This window comes from Trichoderma evansii, assembly GCF_050947405.1.
Source record: "Trichoderma evansii strain SZMC 28006 chromosome Unknown GGI43scaffold_28, whole genome shotgun sequence".
NCBI lineage: Eukaryota > Fungi > Ascomycota > Sordariomycetes > Hypocreales > Hypocreaceae > Trichoderma > Trichoderma evansii.
This window is the reverse complement of record NW_028145178.1, coordinates 297,711-317,143: the sequence shown is the minus strand read 5'-3', so window position 1 is coordinate 317,143 and position 19,433 is coordinate 297,711. Positions and strand designations below refer to the sequence as shown.

Below are 19,433 nucleotides of genomic sequence, written 5' to 3'. Positions count from 1 at the left end.
TTTCATTTTGGCTAGGAAATAAGATGATGCGTATTACGATATTACTTATTGGAAAGAAACAAACCTAATATGGAGTTCTTGCTTACACTAACAGATTTAGTCACATCGGCATATTTTTCCATGTATGATAGTGAGAATCCCGAGAATGTAGTTAGTCATGCTTTAAAATTGCATCATTTTTAGCTGAGCCACTCAAATCGAAAGACATTCTGACTACAGTGGTCAACGTAGCGTGTTTTGTAAGAGATATTTACATAAGCAGGCTTGAACATTATCTACAGTAGCAGAATCAGTAGCGACTTCGGCTAATAGGTTCGCAAAAGCCTCAAAATCTCAAGCTGAATTCTCTCTTCGAACTTTTAGCCGCCTAATTGAGTATTATCGCTACCATCACAGATTATTTACTGCGAAACAATGTCAGGCCACAAAAGTAGCTTTCAGGAGATTCCTGTAATCGACCTGGCCCTAGCAGATGATCCAGCATCGCTCCTGACTCTCCTCAGCGCACTTCGCATCGCTCTTACTGATGTGGGATTCCTATACATCTCAAATCACAAGGTGTCTCAACAAGCAATTCAAAATCTCGTTGACATACTTCCGAGGCTATTTGCACTCCCAGACAGTGCGAAAAAGGCAGCAGCTTTGGAGAATTCGAAACATTTCCTTGGATATTCGGGGGCAGGCACGGAAACCACAAATGGCCAGGCCGATCTAAGGGAGCAAATCGAGTTTGCAACAGAGTTGACAGCCGTCTCAGATCCTGATGCCCCTCTTTATGAAGGGTTGAGGGGCCCTAACCAGGTGAGTAGCAACAAAATTGATCATGCCATTCATTGTCAATGTCTAACTCGGCATTCATGACGCAGTGGCCAACTGAGCTCCCAGAGCTGCAGCCCATCGTTGAAGAATATATTTCGGAGTTGACTCTTCTTGGAGAGCGATTCCTTATTTTGGTCGCTCAAGCGCTCGATTTACCCATCCACACATTTGAATCTTTTCTCTCAGACCAAGTAAGGCGAATACCAAGGCTACAATCGGAGATTTGATGCTGACTGCTTAAGCATCGCTTAAAAATGGTCCATTATTCAGCAGTTTCTCCTGGATCAGATGGTCAAGGAGTCGGCCCTCACAAAGATTCATCTGGCTGGTGGACATTTTTGCTTCAAGCTTCGCCACCAAGTGTCAAGGGATTGCAAGTTCTCAACAAAGCTGGCAACTGGATCGATGTCCCTGTGATTCCAGGCACGCTCGTGGTAAACATTGGTCAAGCATTCGAAGTGGTTACGCATGGCGTTTGCAAGGCAACAATACATCGAGTACTCTCAAGTGGCGATGAAAGATTCAGCATTCCCTTCTTTCAAGGCGTACGGCGAGACTTGACGAAAAGTGAGGCTCTTGAGTCTTTGAAGGATCATTTCTCTACATTTCGGCGCGATGCTGGCCGCGAATCAGAGGAAAGTAAAGTCATTGATTCTCCATTTCTACACGGCAAATATGACACTTGGGGCGAAAGTAAGTCAAATACCAACGCTACAAACGGAGATTTGATGCCAACTACTTAAACTAATCCTGTCTCTCAGACCAACTGAGAACAAAGATTCGAAGCCATAGAATCAACGGACAGAAATTTTATCCTACAGTGTATAGGCAATATATTGAAGATGATGCTTAGCTCGAATCGGAGTTCTAAGATCTCTTTAATCATAGTATTTTGCAGTTAATCCACCAATTATGATCTGTTCTTCGATCTGGCTTCTTGGCTTATTCTCGTTGGCGACTCCCTTGGCGACTCTAGCCTTAACCCATTCACCAGCTGTGATCCCAGCTGCGTTCGTGTTTGTAATGTTGGTATAACCGAGTCGCTGAAGAACAGTGCTAGTGATGGGCTTCAATTCTGTGCTGTCTTCCGGTCGTACAAAGTACAAGACACCCAGTCGATCTACGTCTCGTTGATCGGGTGGAGGGGCTACCACCCTATGAATTGAGCTTTTCAAGAACCCATTCGTCCAAAAGTCGAGCGAGTCAGCTAGATTGACTGTTATACTTTCTGGATATGGGCGAACCCAGCGCCAATTACCTTCTGGAGTTCGTACCTGAAGTGCGCATACAGGCTGCCGAAACAACAGTGTGAGACTCCCAAAGTCTGTGTGTCCTTTCACCCAAACATTGTCGAGAGCTTTGTTTTCCTCCTGCGAACGATGATGATACTTCATATATCGCAAATGACAATCAGATTTTTCATCGTAGCGATGGTGATTCAGAAAATAATATTCCGGTAGCTCTAGAATAATGGCGCAGAGGATCAAAAGCTTCCCTACAATATGGTCGTGGATATGCCGTGCAAAGTTCTCGATTTCGTGGCGATTCTGGTTGATGATTTCCGGCTGTGGACGCTCATAGGCGGGTATGAACTTGGGTATGTTGAAGATTTCAGTATTATCCCAGAGACCAGGAGCAATTTCCTTTACTCACGGCATATTAGTAAACATTGAGTGATGCGGTGCAACAAATCCTACTTACTCTAATACCCAGCGGCTTATAGCCGTTATAGCCTCCCTTTTCTAACTCGGCTCGATATTTGAGTTTCTCTTCCGTGGGCAATTGGAAAACTTCTTTGCCGATGGCGAATTGGCGATCCACTTGTTCTTGGCTTAAACCAAAATTTGTAATGTAGAAGAAGCCTTTACCAAACAAGTTTAACACTGGTAGAGTCAGATACAGGAATACATATTACTTACCAATCTTCTGGATGGCTTCTTGAAGCTGCTTTGCTAGACGTGCTTTACTACCTGGTTTCTCAAACTGAGAGAGATCCAGAGTGACCAGGTCGGCCCAATCCACTTTCAAATATCCCATGTGAGTAATGAGTGATTTATTAAGGAATATTCCAATATCATACATTCATGAGCTGTCTCTGGTACCTGATGGTACGTGGGGATCTCAGCAGGGCCATGTGCAAGATTGATTACCGTTGTCATATCCAATATTTTTTAACTCTGTTAACTGAGTGAAATATAACGTTGTATTCTTACAATACGAGTAATTTCAAGTATTTTAACCAGGCGCCATCATGCCTTGGCCATGCTCAGATACTTATATTATCCGTTATATATTGAACGTACGACTATTGACTGTGAATGCCGATCGTATTTCCTGGCTAAATGCAACCCGTAACCCATTTAGTCTCTGTTTGGTGTGTTTGAGATCATAGCTGCCTTGCGTGATCGTGCACAATGATTGCGAGCCTGCCCCTCCTAACCTCCAACCGTGAGTTTAGATCTGCAAAGCGGGCGCATGATATATAGAGTGCATATAAATCGCCCGGATATAACGTTCTATCTAGTTTATTTTAATTACTATGCATATCGAAAGTGATGTATCAACACCCGAATGCTCGGTCTATCGTTGCATCCTCAAATAGCCTACTGTTTGATCAGCTAAATTGCGGAGCAGTTCTGTAATGCGTGCTTGCAGGGTGTACATGGCATGATCAATGGGAAGCGTCTCTTTCTTCCTTTTTTATGACATATTTCAAGTCATAAGGAAGCTTTAGATAGTATATCGAAAGTAAATGTACAAAAAAGCATGTATTATGATAAATACGCAAAATGACTACTAATAAAGACTTGCACGAAAATGTTGAAATCAATACAACGATTAAATCTCACGAAGCCAAAATTCATTATGTGAAACGGGGAGAGATAATATCTCAATTACCAATAGACGAAGCCATTGATGGATTTCAAGCAGATAGCCAGGGCGCACGCACGCTTCTCACTGCCGAAGAGGAGAAGAAGCTGTTACGGCGCATTGATTGGCACCTAATGCCTTTGTGCTCGCTTATTTTCATGTTCAAAAACTTAGATTCAGACAATGTAAGTCAATCACCGAGCTTATGTTATGATAGTGCTCAAATTTTTGGTCTATCTCAGGTATCAAATGCTCGAATTATGAACCAGGGAACTCATCAAAATATCATGAATCAGCTTGGCATGACATCAGATGAGTACAATCTAGTAACGGTAGTATATTATGTATGCCAAATCCAAATACTATCTGCCTTTTAATGCTCATATCAACATCTAACTGGAGACAAGATACCATACATTATTGGCGAAGCCCCATCGAACTTGCTGTTAAAATACTTTACGCCATCAAAATGGCAGTCACGAATCATAGTTACGTGGGGTATTTTTTTGATGCTGCATGCTGCTGTACATAATAAAGGCGGCCTTTATGCTACACGATTTCTCCTTGGACTTGTGCGTTTCTCCATCCCAGTCTGAGCTGGGAATCTTACTAGAGTACAGGCAGAATCAGGCCAGTTTGCGGGAATCCTCCTTCAAATGTGCTACTGGTATCGACCAGATGAGATGTCATTAAGACTGTTATACTTTTGTGAGTTCATCGCAGTATTTTGGTCTTTGTATCTATACTTATCCTTTTTAAGACATCTGCGGTAATACTTCAGGAATATTTGGTGGTCTTTTGGCTTTTGCATTTGACAATGCATCTAGGTCTTCTGGGCTTTCGGGTTGGCAATGGTAAATCTCTGCGCCTGCTGAGGCCATTGGGCAGTATAACTTACAAGTATTGCGCAGGCTATTTCTCACCGAAGGAGCTGTAACGGTTGTATTCGGAATTGCTGTGTGGTTTTTGCTTCCAGATTGTTAGTATTATCTTCTAAGTCAGAACGTAAATTAAGCTAACGCACTAATGGCTAGTCCCGGAGACTGCAAGCTGGTTGACCGACAAAGAAAAGGCCTTCATTCAAGCTCGACTACCTGCCAACGCTCCTCGGGCCAATGAACAAAACTTCAAATTTAGCGAAATCGTAGACTCGCTTAAAGATGTACGACTCTGGCTATTCACTGTCTCGTGGGCTTTATTTTCCACGGCCTCAAATGGAGTCAGGTTCTATCAGTCAACCGTCATTGCAAATTTAGGATTTACGTGAGACTCCATTATACTTGGCGGGCTGACTGGTCAACCCGCCGAGTTGTACTACTTGAATAAGCCTTTTAACATGATTGTCTAGGAACATTGCGACGGCTCAAATTCTCAACATACCCATTACGGCTGCGTCGCTAATTTTGATTGGCGTCTCCGGGGCATTTGCTGATAATGGCCGGTATCCTAGGCCGCTGTATCCCCTGGGATGTCTTCTCACGATCATTGCCTGCTACGCAGTTCTTGTCGCTTATCCAAATAACGCCGGTATCTATACAGCTACACTAATCGGAAACAGCTGTGCAGCAGCATGGTATCCTCTTATGTGGCCCTGGCGAGTCCAGACCACAAGCAGAGCAACAGGCTCGGCATTTTCGATTGGGTTTGTAAACTCTTATGGCCAAATCGGAGGAGCAATAGGACCTCAAATCTTTAGAAGTAAATATGCTCCTCATTACACAGTGCCTTTTGCTGTGGCCATGGCCTTGGTCGCTCTGTGTATGCTGGTCACTCTTCTCACGTGGTGGGTTACACGAAACACAGAAAGGGACACCAGGACACTTAAACTAGCACGCAAAGTTGCTGAAGCCAGGAATGAGACAATTTTAGAAGATGTGGTTGATAGAGATTTGAACTAGTGGTGGTATATAGCTATTGGCAAATCGATATGGCTCTATCTTCTCGCTGATCACTTGATAATCCTCAACGCAGAATTCATGAGTGGTTTTGCAACTTGCATTCAAATTACATGTATGTACTTCTATTATAGTTCTAAATGTGAACAAGCAAACTGAAAGAAAAACAACACATTATAATGTAAAAATACTTTTCACCGTATGATTCGCATTCGCCCTTAAAAATTCCAAGCAGTACACCACTTTCGCAAAAGATCTGTATCGATAGGCTTCAATGCTGCGGCAGTTGTGCTTTTAGAGATTGTTCTCACCATATCAAAAACAACTGGTGCCTCTCCGGCTTCCTCCTTTTCGCTAAACGCGCGATACGTGTCGAGAAGTTTGACGGCAGGGTTTTTATCCAAATCTTGTTCATCAGAAGCGCTAGCTTCCAAAAGTGACACCCACTCCCCCAGGCTTGAGAGTTCTCTGATGCGTCCACCATAAAATTCTTTGAGGAAGTTGGCCACTTCTGACCATTGCACCTTTGCCGGGTTCTGCACGTGGAAGTAACCATTAATTTCAGCAATGGGAACTGAATTTGTTATTCCAGCCACATCAAGGATGATTCCAGATACATCTTCTGTCGGGACCCAGTCGACATTTTGAAATGGACCCAGGTTACTTGGGAGGACTCCGAGATGAACTGAGCTAGCAATCAAGCTTGGTACAAACTCTTGCGGATTCCAGACACCAGAATTCGCTCGGGGCCCTGCTATCTGTCCGACTCTCACAGACACAGTGGCTAGTCCTGACTTTGCCGCCGCGGCATCCAGGATGAAGCTGCCTGCGAGTTTCGACAACCCATATCCCATCTCTGCCAAGTTCGGATCATCAAGTCGCCTCTCAGGCACAGGTTCACTAGAGGACCAGTTATTTGCAGTACCTATACTTGATACAAACACCACAGCAACTTTCTTGGGTGATGCGCCAGCAAAGTCAACAAAGTGGCGGACTCCGCGAATGAATGGCTCAAATGAAGTGATTGGCATATTGAAGTTGACCGGCCAAGCGTTGTGGACTATTCTGTCCACGGAAGACAGCATCTCTTCATATTTGGCAGGCTCAAGTCCAAAGTTTGGCTTTGATAGGTCCGAGTCCAAAAATTCAACCTTTGAGAAATCTTTAGATAGAGTACGGTTCGCATTTATATCCTCTTGTCGGGAATGGCCGCCGTCAGTACCGCGGTTAAGTGCGTATACCTTGCCAACGCGGGGTGATTTGATGAGCTGATCCAGCATGTAGCTTCCTAGAGAGCCTGTCGAGCCTGTCAAGATGATTGTTTGGTTCGTTTCATTTGGGTCTCGTTGGGTGTTGTTAACTTCTGGCAGATTGCTGGTATATTTTGCAACGATATCCTCCATGGCCTTAATCTGCTGTGCATTGCATTCTGCTTCTGCTGAATCGCCACTCTCTCCATCAGATTTGGATATTGATCGGAAGATAAAGCTGGAGAGAAGTGCGACTGAAGGGTTAGAATAGATGGAGCGAGTGGCGACGATACTGGGATCAAACTCAATCCCTGACTTTTCAAGCCCTGCTTGCAGCATTTTAGCCATAGAAATAACCTTTAGTGAGTCGACGCCAACAGAGAAAAAGTCGGTGTCTAGCTCAAGCTGCTCAGTTTCAAGCTTGTCTTGAAGCAGCTCCTTGATTGATGACGCCAGCGCTTGCTGGCTGCTGATATCGAGGGTGACATTGCTCACAGCAGCATCTGCTCGCTCATAGATGCCCTCAATATAGTCTTTGTACAAATGAACAGTTTGAGTCCTTTGCACAGTGCCTTTACCAGCTAGTGAAAACGGCAGATTGGGGTCTGAGATGGCGACCAGCTGTCGAACAATCCGACCGTGCGCAACTGTTTGTTTATTGGCTTGATCAATGAGAGGCCAGACGTCATTAATCAGTGCTTCTGCTTCCGCGTCGCTCTCCAAGGGTTTCTTCGGGTCCAAGATGATGGCTGGCTGGAACTTTTGCTGTCCAACAACCAGGACGTGCTTGAGGGATGGATGAGCAACGACCATGTCCTCTATAGTCACGGGATTCAGCTTCTCTCCATTTGAGAAAACAATGACATTGTCGTTTCGCCCGTAGTACTTGAAGTTGTTAGGCAAGAATTCGTGAGCCTGGAACAAGTCTCCGGTAAGGAATTCTTGCTTGTCTGGGAAGTTGTTAAAGACAGCCTGGAGGCCAACACTTGATTGGTTGCGGCGTATTTTTAACCCATAAATTCCCTCCCATGCAGTTGGAATCATCTCGGCTCCCATAAGTTCGGGATTGAAGACAAAGTACTGCCAAAGGTGTGGATTCGTCTGCTCTTGCAGTGCCAGTGGGAAAGTTCTAAGATAATAGTTAGCGACTAGTAATTGGACAGATTAAATTGGTTTAATTATACACTTACTCGCTGGCTCCATAAAAGTTGACAATGTATGCTCCATTCTCCACGAGCTTGTCGCCCACTGGCCCTGACAGACTACCACCTCCAAATGAGAGGAAGTTGAGATCTGCTAGTGCTTTTAGGCCATCTTCAGTGGAAGAAACGTCTTCAATAATTGAGGGAGGCAAGAGAGCTCCATCAGCTCCAGCATAAGACAAACACTGCTTCACCAGCTCAGCGTTTAATGGCTTCTCTGGTATGCTCAAGGAACAGGGCATCTTGTAATTGAGAGCGAGCAACATGAGCAATCCCAGTCCCGCTCCGTGGAATAACGGCATAGGGTTAAAGACTCTTGTTGATCGAGAAGCCCATACATTGTATAAAGAAGAGTTATCGTGCTGGTCGCGGATATTGCGAAGCTTGCCGAGAAGCTGAAGATTCGCTTGGCTTATAAACATTGGTTTTGGAATCCCAGTGCTGCCACTAGTATGAAGAGCAATCCAGGGATGTGACCGAGTCTCATGGGCCGAGTAATCGTATGGGAAAGGATTGGGTCTGGCTTCGAGCCATTCCTTGGCACTAGGAACTTGAGATACTTGTAGCTGTCGATGTGCGAGAATCTTTTGAAGAACTGGCAAATATCCTTCTCCATACCAGAAGTAATGGCAGTCGGTTGCCTGCAGGAGTGAGAGCTGGCCCTCAATAGTGTTTCGAGGTGATGGTAAAAAGACTTGGCATTTTGCCTTCATACAGGCCAGCATGATGATGAGATATCGCACATCATTCGGGCCGATATAGCCAATTGTCGGAAAGTGGTCTTTGCAGATGTCGTTGGAAACCATTTTTGTGATTATGTGAGCAACATGGTTGACAGCGTTTGTCAACTGCTTGTATGTGACTGGCTCCCATCCATCTTGAGGTTTTGTTGATCTGGGTACAAAGACAAAGGGGCGGCTGGGGTCACTCGCAGCATCATCTTCAATAATGTTGATGATGGAGCGAGTCTCTTCTGGTGCTGTGACGGAACCCATATTAGATGTAGTTGTTTGTTCTTTGTAAAATAGGAGATGTATAAAATCTAAGATTGTGCTTTGTAGGTGGGTGCTTGCTCTGTGTAAGATGGATTAAATGATTTTTCAAAATTAGGATTGCGCTTTGTAGTTGTTTGCTCTTTGTAAAATGGATGGATATTCTAATAAAGGACTGCTCTTGTGATTTTTTTTCCTTCATCGTCGACAGGATATTTACATTATATATGCGTGCGTCAACGTGAGTGAACGTATAACGAATATACCGAGAAAGCTTCCCGTGCCTATTCCCGTATGACGTATCATCCACAATCCACCATTCCACCAATCCACGGTATGCAATCGGGGCGACCGACACAGCCAAAATCACTTAACGCCGACAAAATACCACCTCCCCTTAAACTCTACACAACACAATCAAGAGTCAGTGATTCTATCCGAGACCGCTTGACGAATTATGGGTATGGCCAGATGATGGAGCTCTTCGAGACAGGTCATTACTCCGTGGAGCGTCTATTTTAGGCGCACCTGTCCGTGGACACCACCAGCAGGGATCGCTACTTCGAGGCCGAACCACGCAAACAAGCAGAGTTCATGCAGCAAATGTTTACTTTAATCACCACGTAGATCGTCAGAATTGCCATTTTGTTGGCTGTCTGGGTAAAGGCAATACTAATCAGCCTCTGATGATGCAGCAACCTCTGCGGCTTCACGTGTTCTGTCCGCGGATTCAGGGTCCGGCACGGATGCGTAGAAGCTGCCGAGCCGCTAAAATGGTGTTTCTTGCGAGGCTCCAGCGCAGATCTACAGAACATCGTGGATTGCTTGCTGCTGCAGGCAAAGGAGAATTTCTGCTTACACGGCTAGATCCGATTCCGAGCAGCCGTTCGGCGCCACCAGATTGACCCCTTAAATGTGGCGTTTATGAGGGAGACTAGAAGCTTTTAGGTACTCGGTCATGTATACATCGGCCGATTTTTGCCTTAAGACCGCGCTATCTCTGAACTGCCGCCTGCTAGCTAGGTACAAGTACCGGGACTATATATTGGCATTGTGGTTCTCGGTGGAAAATCACCGCTTTACTAAGATAGAAGACTTTCCAATCGTGAGTACTTGTCAACGGCGTCAAAAGCCCCGAGAATAGGCGGCGATTTTGCTCCGTATTATATGGAAAGTGATACGATCATAATGCATACGGTATATGCAGCTGTGACGTTGATTAGCAATTCCGGCGGTGTCCCGATAATAGATACCTAGGTAGGTAGGTCCAGTCTCTTATCAGGCATTACGTAGGTTTGCAAAAGTTAAGACACACTCCACATTAACCCTTCAAAATACAACATGCTTTTGTGTCTCCACTGTACAGAAACGCGGCTGATTTCTCGGCACTTCAAAATTCGAAGCAGAACCTCGAGGAAAATCCTCCTGTTTGGTCTTGCATGATGAAACAATGAATAAACGTTGCGAAGTCTATCGGCCACTGGATATAGGGCATAGATTCAAGGTGTCACATTCATATCCGAAGCTTCCGCTGCGCGATGCCCAGCAGCTTCTTTAGAGCTACAGCTATAGCTGTCAAATATTGTCCCGTATTTAGTTGCTAGCCTGAGTACATATTCGGCGACGCGGCCGAAATGGATGGCGCTACCCGGGATCTTTGCCCTTTTTTGCTTGGTTTACGGGGCGGGCGAAGACAGAGGGCGAAGACGCCGAGATGCAGTTTGAGGAGTCTGTCAAGCAGGAAACAAAAAAGATAGGGAATCTTGCAGAAGCACACAGCTCTATTATTATGCACACTGTTATTTTACTACTTCAATTATCGTCTACTAGTTGTATTTACTGCCTCTACTGCCTCTACTGCCTCTACTGCCTCTACTGCCTCTACTGCCTCTACTGCCTCTACTGCCTCTACTGCCTCTACTGCCTCTACTGCCTCTACTAGCTTTACCACATCTACTGTTTCTACTATTTCTACCACTACTAAACATAAATTGTAAATGGCCTGTATTTCGAAAAGCTGTTACTGCCTGCATACCACCTTTGCGGATACAGGAAGTATAACGCGTTTTCCTTAATGACGGTGGTTTGGGTCGTATCACATGCATCGCCAAGGCCATCCAGACCCACCATCGAGAATCCCTGATCGTTTGTGATGCAACTACAAACTAATAATTTATTATACCTTCAAAGTGGCCAATAGGGCCATTTAGCCGCCAAGATGATTAGTTTCGTAGATGATCCAGAGGGATGATGTCCGCGGAATATTTGCCATATCCGTTTTCGTGACTCGTTAAAGTCGCGAGCTCGTATCCCTCAAGCGGCTTCTTTTGGCTAGGTTGTTATAGATTTTGTTTGATAAAATAAGGAAATCAAAATCTCAAACGCGACGGCATTGGTCGCAAGGGATTGATGATATCAGCTCGCATCATTATCATGATGAGCACTAGTCTCGCTGGACCATAAAAGCACTACAATCTAAAATCTAGGCTCTTTCAAACCAGATGTCCTATACTCCAGAAAGCCAAAGACGAGGGAGAACATCGATTTTAATTGGCATCATGGCTTCACGTTGACAGAGGAAGAAATTACTGACAACAGACATATAGTTAATTCATTAAAATGGAAAGATAGCTTCCACGCGCCTGCGAGGAATACATAACCGTATCTCACAAACGGATTATAGCTCATCCACTATCTCTTCCTCTTCTCGACCCAACTCCGGCAATGAGCTTCCCTTTGCCTCCTCCCATTCCTTCAGCCACGCCTTGACAAAATCCACCTCTGCCTTGTGTGCTTGAGTAACTTGTTGCGGCGGCAGACCTGGGACGTCAACATCCTCGGGCAGGCCATACTCATCCCAGTGGTGGACACCCCAGTCAATAAGCATGAATGGCTCGCTGGTAGTTGACTTTCGATCGGGCAGGCCACTGGCGTGGGGGGACCCGCCACGCCATGGGTCTTGCACTCCATCTATGATTGCCAGACGAGGATAGCTGAAATTGAATCCTCCCAGTTTATTAATGGATTGCACATCAGGAGGAGCAGTGATGTTGAAAAGTTTCTTGCAATAGATTGAGGCGTATTCAAGAGTAATGGCTCGAGAAATCATTGGAAGCTGATCCTTGGGCGTTCCAGAGCCAGTGATAAAATACCCCCATCTAAAGAAAAGGCAAGTTAGTGTCACAAGATACCAGACAAGATAGGATAGAGAGATACTTACTGTGTGCACACCTGGTAGAACCAGCTGCGTGGCCAGGCAGCTTTAAGACTAGCGTCATTGTCAAGATGACGCAAAGAGAAGCATTCCACGGCAGATTTATTTCTACAATCAGCCGATTTGAGTCCCTTTTTGACGTAATCTCTGACATAGCCAATGTAATTGAGCATGCGATTGGAAAGGATCTCAGATTCGGTAGCAAAGCCGGCTTCCTTGACGAGTTCCCGCACTGTTGGGATAAGATGTGTAGTGGAAACAAATAGCTGGACGTCACTGCCGACGACTGCACAATAGATTCCGAGAGAAGTTTCGTCTTCTTCCGGGTCCCAATTGGTGGATTGTAGCCCGTCGATGCCCTGAGTGATTGCAGCAGCAAATTCATCATCTTCGAGATCTCCTAGACCAAACATCTCCTTGAATTTGCGCACTTTGGCCCTGTCACCGCTGAAGAGGACCGAGTCTACAACGTGAGTAAGCTTCTGGGTGGTGGGTCCGCAGTCGCCAGGCGCGTACTGGCGCGCTGCCTCGTAATACTGCCAATAATCCTCAACGGCAGCAGTGACTCCGGATGATGAAATACCGCCCCAGAACACGTCAGGATACAGCTTGCGAGCAAAGGCAGCAAACGCGCCGGCGTAAGAGCCTCCATAGATGATCCAAGGAGTCCCGGGAGCGGTCAAGTCCAAATGCTCCAAGCCGGGAAACACAATATTCTTTGCAAAATATGCAGTGTCGGCGAGCGCTTGCTCTGTTGAAAGGAAGCGCAAGTTTTCAGTCGTGAGGTCTGGGACTGGGAAACTGGTGCCATAGTATCGATGCTCCATGACAAGTCCAACACCACCCGTAGCTTTCGTCAAGATAGGTACGATTCCATGCTGAAGATATGGAAGTCGACCTTCGCTATCAAATTCGCCAGAGTGTAGGATGATGACTGGTCCTCCTGGACGATAATTCGAGATGTCGAGCCAATAGCGCAGTGAGAAGGTATCCTCCGAGGAAGGGGAGTACCTGGATTCATTGTGAAAATGGTCCGTGGGCACCGATAAGTTGTACGCCTTGATATTGGGGTATTTTTCCTCGTACTCTTTGATCGAAACGCGCTGCTCTGGGTCGGGTTTCGCGCGGTGCATCATCAGATTGATGGGCATCAAGGCAGAAGCCTGGCTCGCGGCCACCAGGCTGGCGATGCCATACTTGGCGAAGCAATTCAACGAGACCATGGTTGGCCTTGCTACTGAGTCGGAAGCTCTCAGCGCAATGATATGGACACTGAAAGGAGAGATTGGCAGTTAGCAATGGTATTCAATCGCGCCATCAATCGCGTCATCAGTCGCTAGGGGAGCACGCGAGGAATATGGGAAAAGAAATCTGTAGACGTACCTGGTTGGTTACAGATGAGGGGAGACGATTGGCTCTGGCTGCCCTGGGCTGGGCTTCTTATATCCGGCATCTTGGCGCCGACCAGATCGAGCGTTGCGAGACGATGGCGGGGAAGCCTGTCGAACAACACGGCTTACTACTACCTATGGAGTAATAATGCTTGTTGGTTGGTGTCACTGCATGTGCTCGGGCTCGAGTTCGGCTCATCGTCGCACCGTACCCGAGTTACCCGGGACCGTGGCAGCACATGCACTGGGCTCTGAAATTTGCATTGATATGGAGAGAAAAATATCTATCAAAATGGGAAAGGTGTATATTCTGCTTTTCTCATAGAATACAAGTGCGTTTGGCTTTATTGCTGAATTTGAAGCATAATCCAAGCTGTAAAATCTAGTATTCTCAGTGGTAATCCAACATGTAAATACATGTATGTACCTTGATGGGCATGTAGTACTATACGCTAATTGTAAAACATGCTGATTGCCAGTAGCCGTAGCGGGCATAATTGTGAAACTAGTCGCAAGTAGTTCGAACAAGAGACATTTACTACTAATTTTCCTAAGTGAGAATTACTGAGTGCAAGCAGTATTGGAAATGAGGAGAGAAGCTGGCGCAGGTAATTGCGCTGCTGAGAGGCAAGTGGTACTTAGGTAAAATTACCCCGCATCTAAGACATCAATAGGCAGAGTGGCTGAGTGGTCTAAAGCGTTAGACTTGAATCAACCGCGATTCTCGCTATCTAATACCTTCGGGTGCGCAGGTTCGAACCCTGCCTCTGTCGTTGTTTTTTGATTTTTTTTTCCTCTTTCAAATTAACTTGATCTTTTTTGCTCATTCGCAGGGTGCTTATCCGTTATTTTGTTTTCATCAAAGTCGTTTCGTGTGCAGCTTCTGGCAGCTTGATCGCCGAGAGCCCCATGGAACCTAATTCCGATGTGCCTACTACATGGAATGAATATCTTACTGCGGTGATGCGTCCAGCAAACACGACTCGCTCAAGCTCAATGCGCAACATGCCTGCTCGCCACAACCAATCAAGCCCTGAATCACTATCCGGTATACGAGATCTATACCAACACACCCAGTGCTATCTCCATCTGTCATGTACTTACTTTCCAGCCGCCAATGCCGGTATCAACGTTGATGCGCGTGTTGGTCAGCTCAGGCTCAACGCCTCATCAGCTTCTCGAAATAGTCTCAATTCCGTGTCTTCCCGCGGAGAAGCTGCCATAGCTTGCTAGCTAAGCAATCGCCACATCAATGACGACTCCGATTCCGAAAAAAGAATAAACGAAAGGCAAGCACAGATCTTTGCGAAAATGGAGCTCAGCGTAGCCTGACAAAGCAAGGATGACTTTTGCTATGTCGCCAAACTATCGCAAATCGCCGCAAAATCACGGATCAAAGGCCATATGCTTTTGCGATATCCACAATACAGCCAGCACAAGATTCAGAGGTCAAAACCCCACAATCGCGGTTGTTGGCAGTAGCGAATGTATTCAGAAACGCGCGAGGCGTAGCCTCCATTGACAATCATGCTTTCGCAATCAACACAAGTACATATGTATGTGCGAGAAGCTCATTTCCTACGGTAAAGCGGAGCATATGCAAACAGGGAAAGTAATTTCGCAGCATTTTTGTATCTCATAAAGATCTCAGACTTATTGTGTGGGAAAGCAATTACAACCTTGGTGGATAGTTGATCATCATTCGGCTGCGCGCGCTATTACCGGTGAATGCTTTGCCTGGGACTGTCTTGATGGGACAGCTCGGTGTTTAATTTTTATCGCAGCAACTCCAAGATTCAACACTCATTCGCCAAGGTGAGCCATACATATATCTTCAACCTATTGTTGTTTATGACCCTGGTCGGATAGCCAATGTTGCTGATGACGGACCTACACGATTTTCATTCCGGCAAAAGGGCGTGGATAAGCTATTGCGTTCGGCGCCTGGGTAGCTTGGACTCGGTTCTGGCGACGATCAGTTTGTCCCAAAGAGGCAACGTCGGAGAGATGTTAGATGAGCACAATTTGACGTGGACCGGTGAAGAATAGCTTTCTCTTGTCTCAATCACGTGTGGACAACTGAGCTCAAAGTTTAAACACTATCAATCTACGATGATCGTGAGATCGCCGTCTAGGATCAAGCGCTACTACTTTCGGCTACGGTCAACCACATCTGTGGTAACAATGGATATGTCAACAAGGGCTGCTACCATGTTCTCAAGCTACAGCAAAACCACTGGTAACATCGCGGCCAAAGCAAAATGACAAGACTAGGATATTGGGAAGCGAATTAGTATGGGCTACGTCTAGCGGCCCGCCCTCAACCGCAGCGACATGAGCTGCTTAGAACGCTAGTATGAATAACGGCTCCCAAAGCGTCGCACTATTGAATGTCTGCATGAACCTGGCAGGGGTGACGCCACGTGATGGCGCTGAAGAAGGACAATCAATGTAAAGATGCGAGAGATGATGACATAGCGCATTGCCATTTAAATTAAGGAGCTCTCTGCCGCTTGCAAACTCGGGCTTGCTGAGTTGAGGCTCTGTCTCAAGATTTATCTGAGCGGCGACACATTTGACGTCAACGACGCGTTCGGGGGTTTGGCGCTAGAGGAGAGAACAAGGAGTTAAAAAAAAAAAAATCCTGGGAAATTGCTTAAGACGACTCCAGCGCGCCCTACGCGAAACACTTTACTAGAGACGTTAAATGGGGATTCAGCCTCATCACAGCGAGGCCGAGAGAAATGGAGGCGATTTCAGCGGTGCACAGCGTGGACGTTCAGCTACCATCAGTACAAGCAGCCAAAGCGTCCTGTATCACAATAGTGACAGCGGCAGACGAAATCTGATCCGTGCAACTCCAGACGGGGCTCCGATGTCTCCAGACCGGGGCAGATCGATTGACCAAAACGCCCGGACATTTTATCGCGAAGGGACGCCTCCACCTCCTCCAACGACAAGAGATACCAATGTCGATGTGTCGAGCACCACCAACATTCTCCATAAAGCAGGAGAATTCTACGATTACCAGTATGACCGTGTCGCACCTCCAGCGCCGATACCACGAGGTACTATCTGTGGAGTGACTACCCGGTTGTTTTGGCTTATCATGGCAGCTATCGGGTTATTAGTGGCGGTTGGAGTTGGTGTAGGCGTCGGCGTTGGGCTCACGCAATCTCACAAGGCAGCTGTTCAACCAAGGTATGCTAGGATGGGATTTCCAATGGCCTGTTCATGACTATCCAGTCTATTGAGCCAATGCCATGCACTAACATTGACTCTTTATAGCCCCACGACAAGTTCTGCTCACACATCAACTTCGACGTCGAGTACAAAGACTGCTTCTCCAACTGAGTCTCTTCCATCTAATCTGCTTGGCTGTCCCCAATCCAACAATACAAAATACGCCGTCCCCGGCTCAGAAAAGACTTTTTTGCTTGTTTGCGGAAGAGACTACAGCGGTGCGGGTCAGGCAGTCGAATTGGCCAATTCATATACAATAGATATGGAGGATTGCATAGCCAGCTGTGTTACTTTTCCGGGTTGTACAGGCTGTGGATGGGGTATCATCCCGGGAGATGCGGGAAGCGAGCATAGATGTTGGCTGAAGGGAGACTTGGGAACGACATATCTGCCGAAACCTGGGTGGTATTTTGCGATTTTACAATAACAGGAGTAATAAAAATAGAATTCTAATGTTTAATGCTGTCATTGATGCGGCGCTTGCCTTCAATGTTCTTATCGATACCTATGTATGCATCTACTAGATTGGTCTGTGAAGTCGCAGAATATGCAAACCAACTCGGCTCTGCAACCAACTTCATAACTCTCCTAAACTGCGATTTAATTTTATATAGTCAAAAAAATCATTTTTCACTTTAAAGGTCAACGTAATGTTATATGCAAATGTCATTTTTGTCCAATGTGCCGAATGGCATGTCATCTAGCTCATCAGCTACCTATGTATATACATGTGAGCATCTATGTATATCCTCTACCAGCGAGTGCAAAAGTAAGTACATCAGTCCAAAAAGGCAAATATAAACAGTAAGTAAGAGAAGAGAAAAGATAATGAAAGAAGAGGATGCAGAAAAAGAAAGTGAACGTTCCAAAAGGATGGGGTTGTTCTTCATGCTTCGTGAGAGCGAATTCGAGGCTTATTGTCTCGATATTTAGCAGATCTGGCCAGAGGTAAGGATCTTCTTGGCCTCTTGAGCGTAAGTGCATCCGTTGTTGACGTTGGCATCGGAGAAACCCGCAGCCCACATCATGATACCGCCAAACGCAGGGTTGGATGAGAACTGGCCGACGAGAGTGTTGAGAGCAGAAGGCTCGAGGTAGTATTGGGCGCCAGATTCGGTGCCTGTTGCAGCGAGAGGGCTTGCAGGTACACCAAGGAATATCTTGGCATTGGCAGAGGGAGTGTTGGCAACGTTGGAAACCCAATCTAGGAAGTTTGGAGAGCTGGTTCCAACAGAACAAGCTACGGTATTCACGGTTAATATCTCTTAGTATAACAGTATGGAGTTCTACTTACATGGGTTGTTATAGAACTGGACCCAAAGATAGTCAAACTGAGAAGTGGTGATGATTTGCTGCATGTTAGGCTCTGGAATAGGGCACTGAGGAGCACCGGTGATGACGTAGTCGCCGCCGTTGAAGTTTGAACGAAGCTTGGCAATCAAATACTGGTAATACTGGTTGCCGCTACTAGCTTCGATATCTAAATCGAATCCACTGACGGAAGTTGTGCCAAAGGGTCTGGGGACGGTTCCATTGCCGGCACCGTATGCGTCCCAGAGGTTCTGGCCAATTGTCTCGGCCTCCTGCTGAGAAGAGAGAGAGTAGGCTCCAACGGCGCCGCCGAGAGACAATACAACCTTGACTCCATTGGACTTGCAGGTAGCAATGGCCGAGGCAAGGGCATCACAGTTTGAAGGGTTTCCGGAGGTATCAATGGAGCAGCTCTGACCGATAGTTCCTGAAGGAATAGTATTTCCATTGCCTACAAAATGGTTAGTAAGAGTAGTACACAGGATTGCAATTTACAAAGGCACAACGGGGATGAAACTAACCATACTCATAAAGGAAAGCAAGGACGACAATGTCGATGCCAGCTTCAGCAGTGCAGTAAGTAGAAAGATCGTTATTTTCAATAGTCCCACCGCCGTTCTGGCCCCAGTAGACAACGTTTTGGCCAGTAGCCTGTCGGCGGTAAGGAGCAGCAAGGGCAGCAGTGGCCATGACGCCGGTCAGAGCAGCAGTATAAAGCATCTTGAGTTTTTTTTGGCTATATACAAGTGACTTAGGTCGAAGAGTATAAGCTCGAATGAAGGCGTCAAAAAGGACTGTATGTACTGTAAAGTAGAAAGGGAATGAAAGGGATCCGTCAAGGATCTTTGTTGTAAGAAAGGACTGTAGACTGAAGGTCTCGTTGGTGAGTGAGGAGTGAAGCAAAAGGAATGGGAGAAGAGGAAGATGAAGCCATATTTATGTTTCAGATATTTCACTATCTATGGTAAAATCGGTGCCTACCGTAATCGTTTGCCAGGTGATTCTAAGTACCGAAAACTGCATATACTACTGCGATGACTGTAATGTAACAATAGACAGACGGGTATGCCGTGTATGCTCCACGTTTGTTTCCAAGAACGTAAGACTAGCCTTGGTTACAACGTTCAGAAGAGACCTCACGCTTCGACACATACAGCCAACAGTTCCGCGCAGTGCATCGCGGCTACCTGGTAGCTTCATTACTACCAATTGCTAGGTGAAAGTGGACATGATCCCCACGTTGAT

The 19,433-nt window shown here is 46.1% G+C and overlaps 7 protein-coding genes and 1 non-coding gene across 8 annotated transcripts; 4 read left to right on the top strand and 4 right to left on the bottom strand.

Moving 5' to 3' along the window:
* Window positions 1-220: 220 nt before the first annotated feature.
* Window positions 221-1,685, top strand: GGI43DRAFT_226754 (isopenicillin N synthase family dioxygenase). Its single transcript, XM_083200452.1, has 4 exons — window positions 221-801; window positions 867-1,010; window positions 1,062-1,512; window positions 1,581-1,685. Exons 1-4 carry the CDS (start codon window positions 415-417, stop codon window positions 1,670-1,672), a joined length of 1,074 nt encoding a protein of 357 aa, XP_083056234.1. The 5' UTR covers window positions 221-414; the 3' UTR covers window positions 1,673-1,685.
* On the bottom strand, window positions 1,630-2,978 carry GGI43DRAFT_430880 (uncharacterized protein; the record flags this gene model as incomplete). Its single annotated transcript, XM_083209337.1, has 4 exons — window positions 1,630-2,462; window positions 2,521-2,681; window positions 2,739-2,840; window positions 2,900-2,978. 4 exons carry the CDS (start codon window positions 2,976-2,978, stop codon window positions 1,698-1,700), a joined length of 1,107 nt encoding a protein of 368 aa, XP_083056233.1. The 3' UTR covers window positions 1,630-1,697.
* A 630-nt stretch (window positions 2,979-3,608) lies between these two features.
* Window positions 3,609-5,659, top strand: GGI43DRAFT_430876 (major facilitator superfamily domain-containing protein; the record flags this gene model as incomplete). Its single annotated transcript, XM_083209336.1, has 8 exons — window positions 3,609-3,875; window positions 3,933-4,034; window positions 4,228-4,262; window positions 4,304-4,398; window positions 4,451-4,544; window positions 4,602-4,669; window positions 4,725-4,953; window positions 5,039-5,659. The coding sequence occupies 8 exons, from the start codon at window positions 3,609-3,611 to the stop codon at window positions 5,586-5,588; spliced, it is 1,440 nt and encodes a 479-aa protein (XP_083056232.1). The 3' UTR covers window positions 5,589-5,659.
* Window positions 5,660-5,796: 137 nt separating this feature from the next.
* GGI43DRAFT_226749 (uncharacterized protein) lies at window positions 5,797-9,177 on the bottom strand. Its single transcript, XM_083200451.1, has 2 exons — window positions 8,026-9,177; window positions 5,797-7,964 (listed from the first exon to the last, which is right to left on the bottom strand). The coding sequence occupies exons 1-2, from the start codon at window positions 9,030-9,032 to the stop codon at window positions 5,804-5,806; spliced, it is 3,168 nt and encodes a 1,055-aa protein (XP_083056231.1). The 5' UTR covers window positions 9,033-9,177; the 3' UTR covers window positions 5,797-5,803.
* A 2,249-nt stretch (window positions 9,178-11,426) lies between these two features.
* On the bottom strand, window positions 11,427-13,671 carry GGI43DRAFT_226715 (serine carboxypeptidase S28-domain-containing protein). The gene is made up of 3 exons (XM_083200450.1): window positions 13,627-13,671; window positions 12,250-13,515; window positions 11,427-12,187 (listed from the first exon to the last, which is right to left on the bottom strand). Exons 2-3 carry the CDS (start codon window positions 13,464-13,466, stop codon window positions 11,707-11,709), a joined length of 1,698 nt encoding a protein of 565 aa, XP_083056230.1. The 5' UTR covers window positions 13,467-13,515; window positions 13,627-13,671; the 3' UTR covers window positions 11,427-11,706.
* A 636-nt stretch (window positions 13,672-14,307) lies between these two features.
* Window positions 14,308-14,407, top strand: GGI43DRAFT_t200. The gene has a single exon. It is a non-coding gene; the product is annotated as a tRNA-Ser (tRNA).
* Window positions 14,408-15,671: 1,264 nt separating this feature from the next.
* On the top strand, window positions 15,672-17,315 carry GGI43DRAFT_226700 (uncharacterized protein). The gene is made up of 2 exons (XM_083200449.1): window positions 15,672-16,835; window positions 16,923-17,315. The coding sequence occupies exons 1-2, from the start codon at window positions 16,342-16,344 to the stop codon at window positions 17,302-17,304; spliced, it is 876 nt and encodes a 291-aa protein (XP_083056229.1). The 5' UTR covers window positions 15,672-16,341; the 3' UTR covers window positions 17,305-17,315.
* A 294-nt stretch (window positions 17,316-17,609) lies between these two features.
* GGI43DRAFT_430874 (glycoside hydrolase family 18 protein) lies at window positions 17,610-18,908 on the bottom strand (the record flags this gene model as incomplete). Its single annotated transcript, XM_083209335.1, has 3 exons — window positions 17,610-18,117; window positions 18,172-18,639; window positions 18,710-18,908. 3 exons carry the CDS (start codon window positions 18,906-18,908, stop codon window positions 17,807-17,809), a joined length of 978 nt encoding a protein of 325 aa, XP_083056228.1. The 3' UTR covers window positions 17,610-17,806.
* Between the last annotated feature and the right edge of the window lie 525 nt (window positions 18,909-19,433).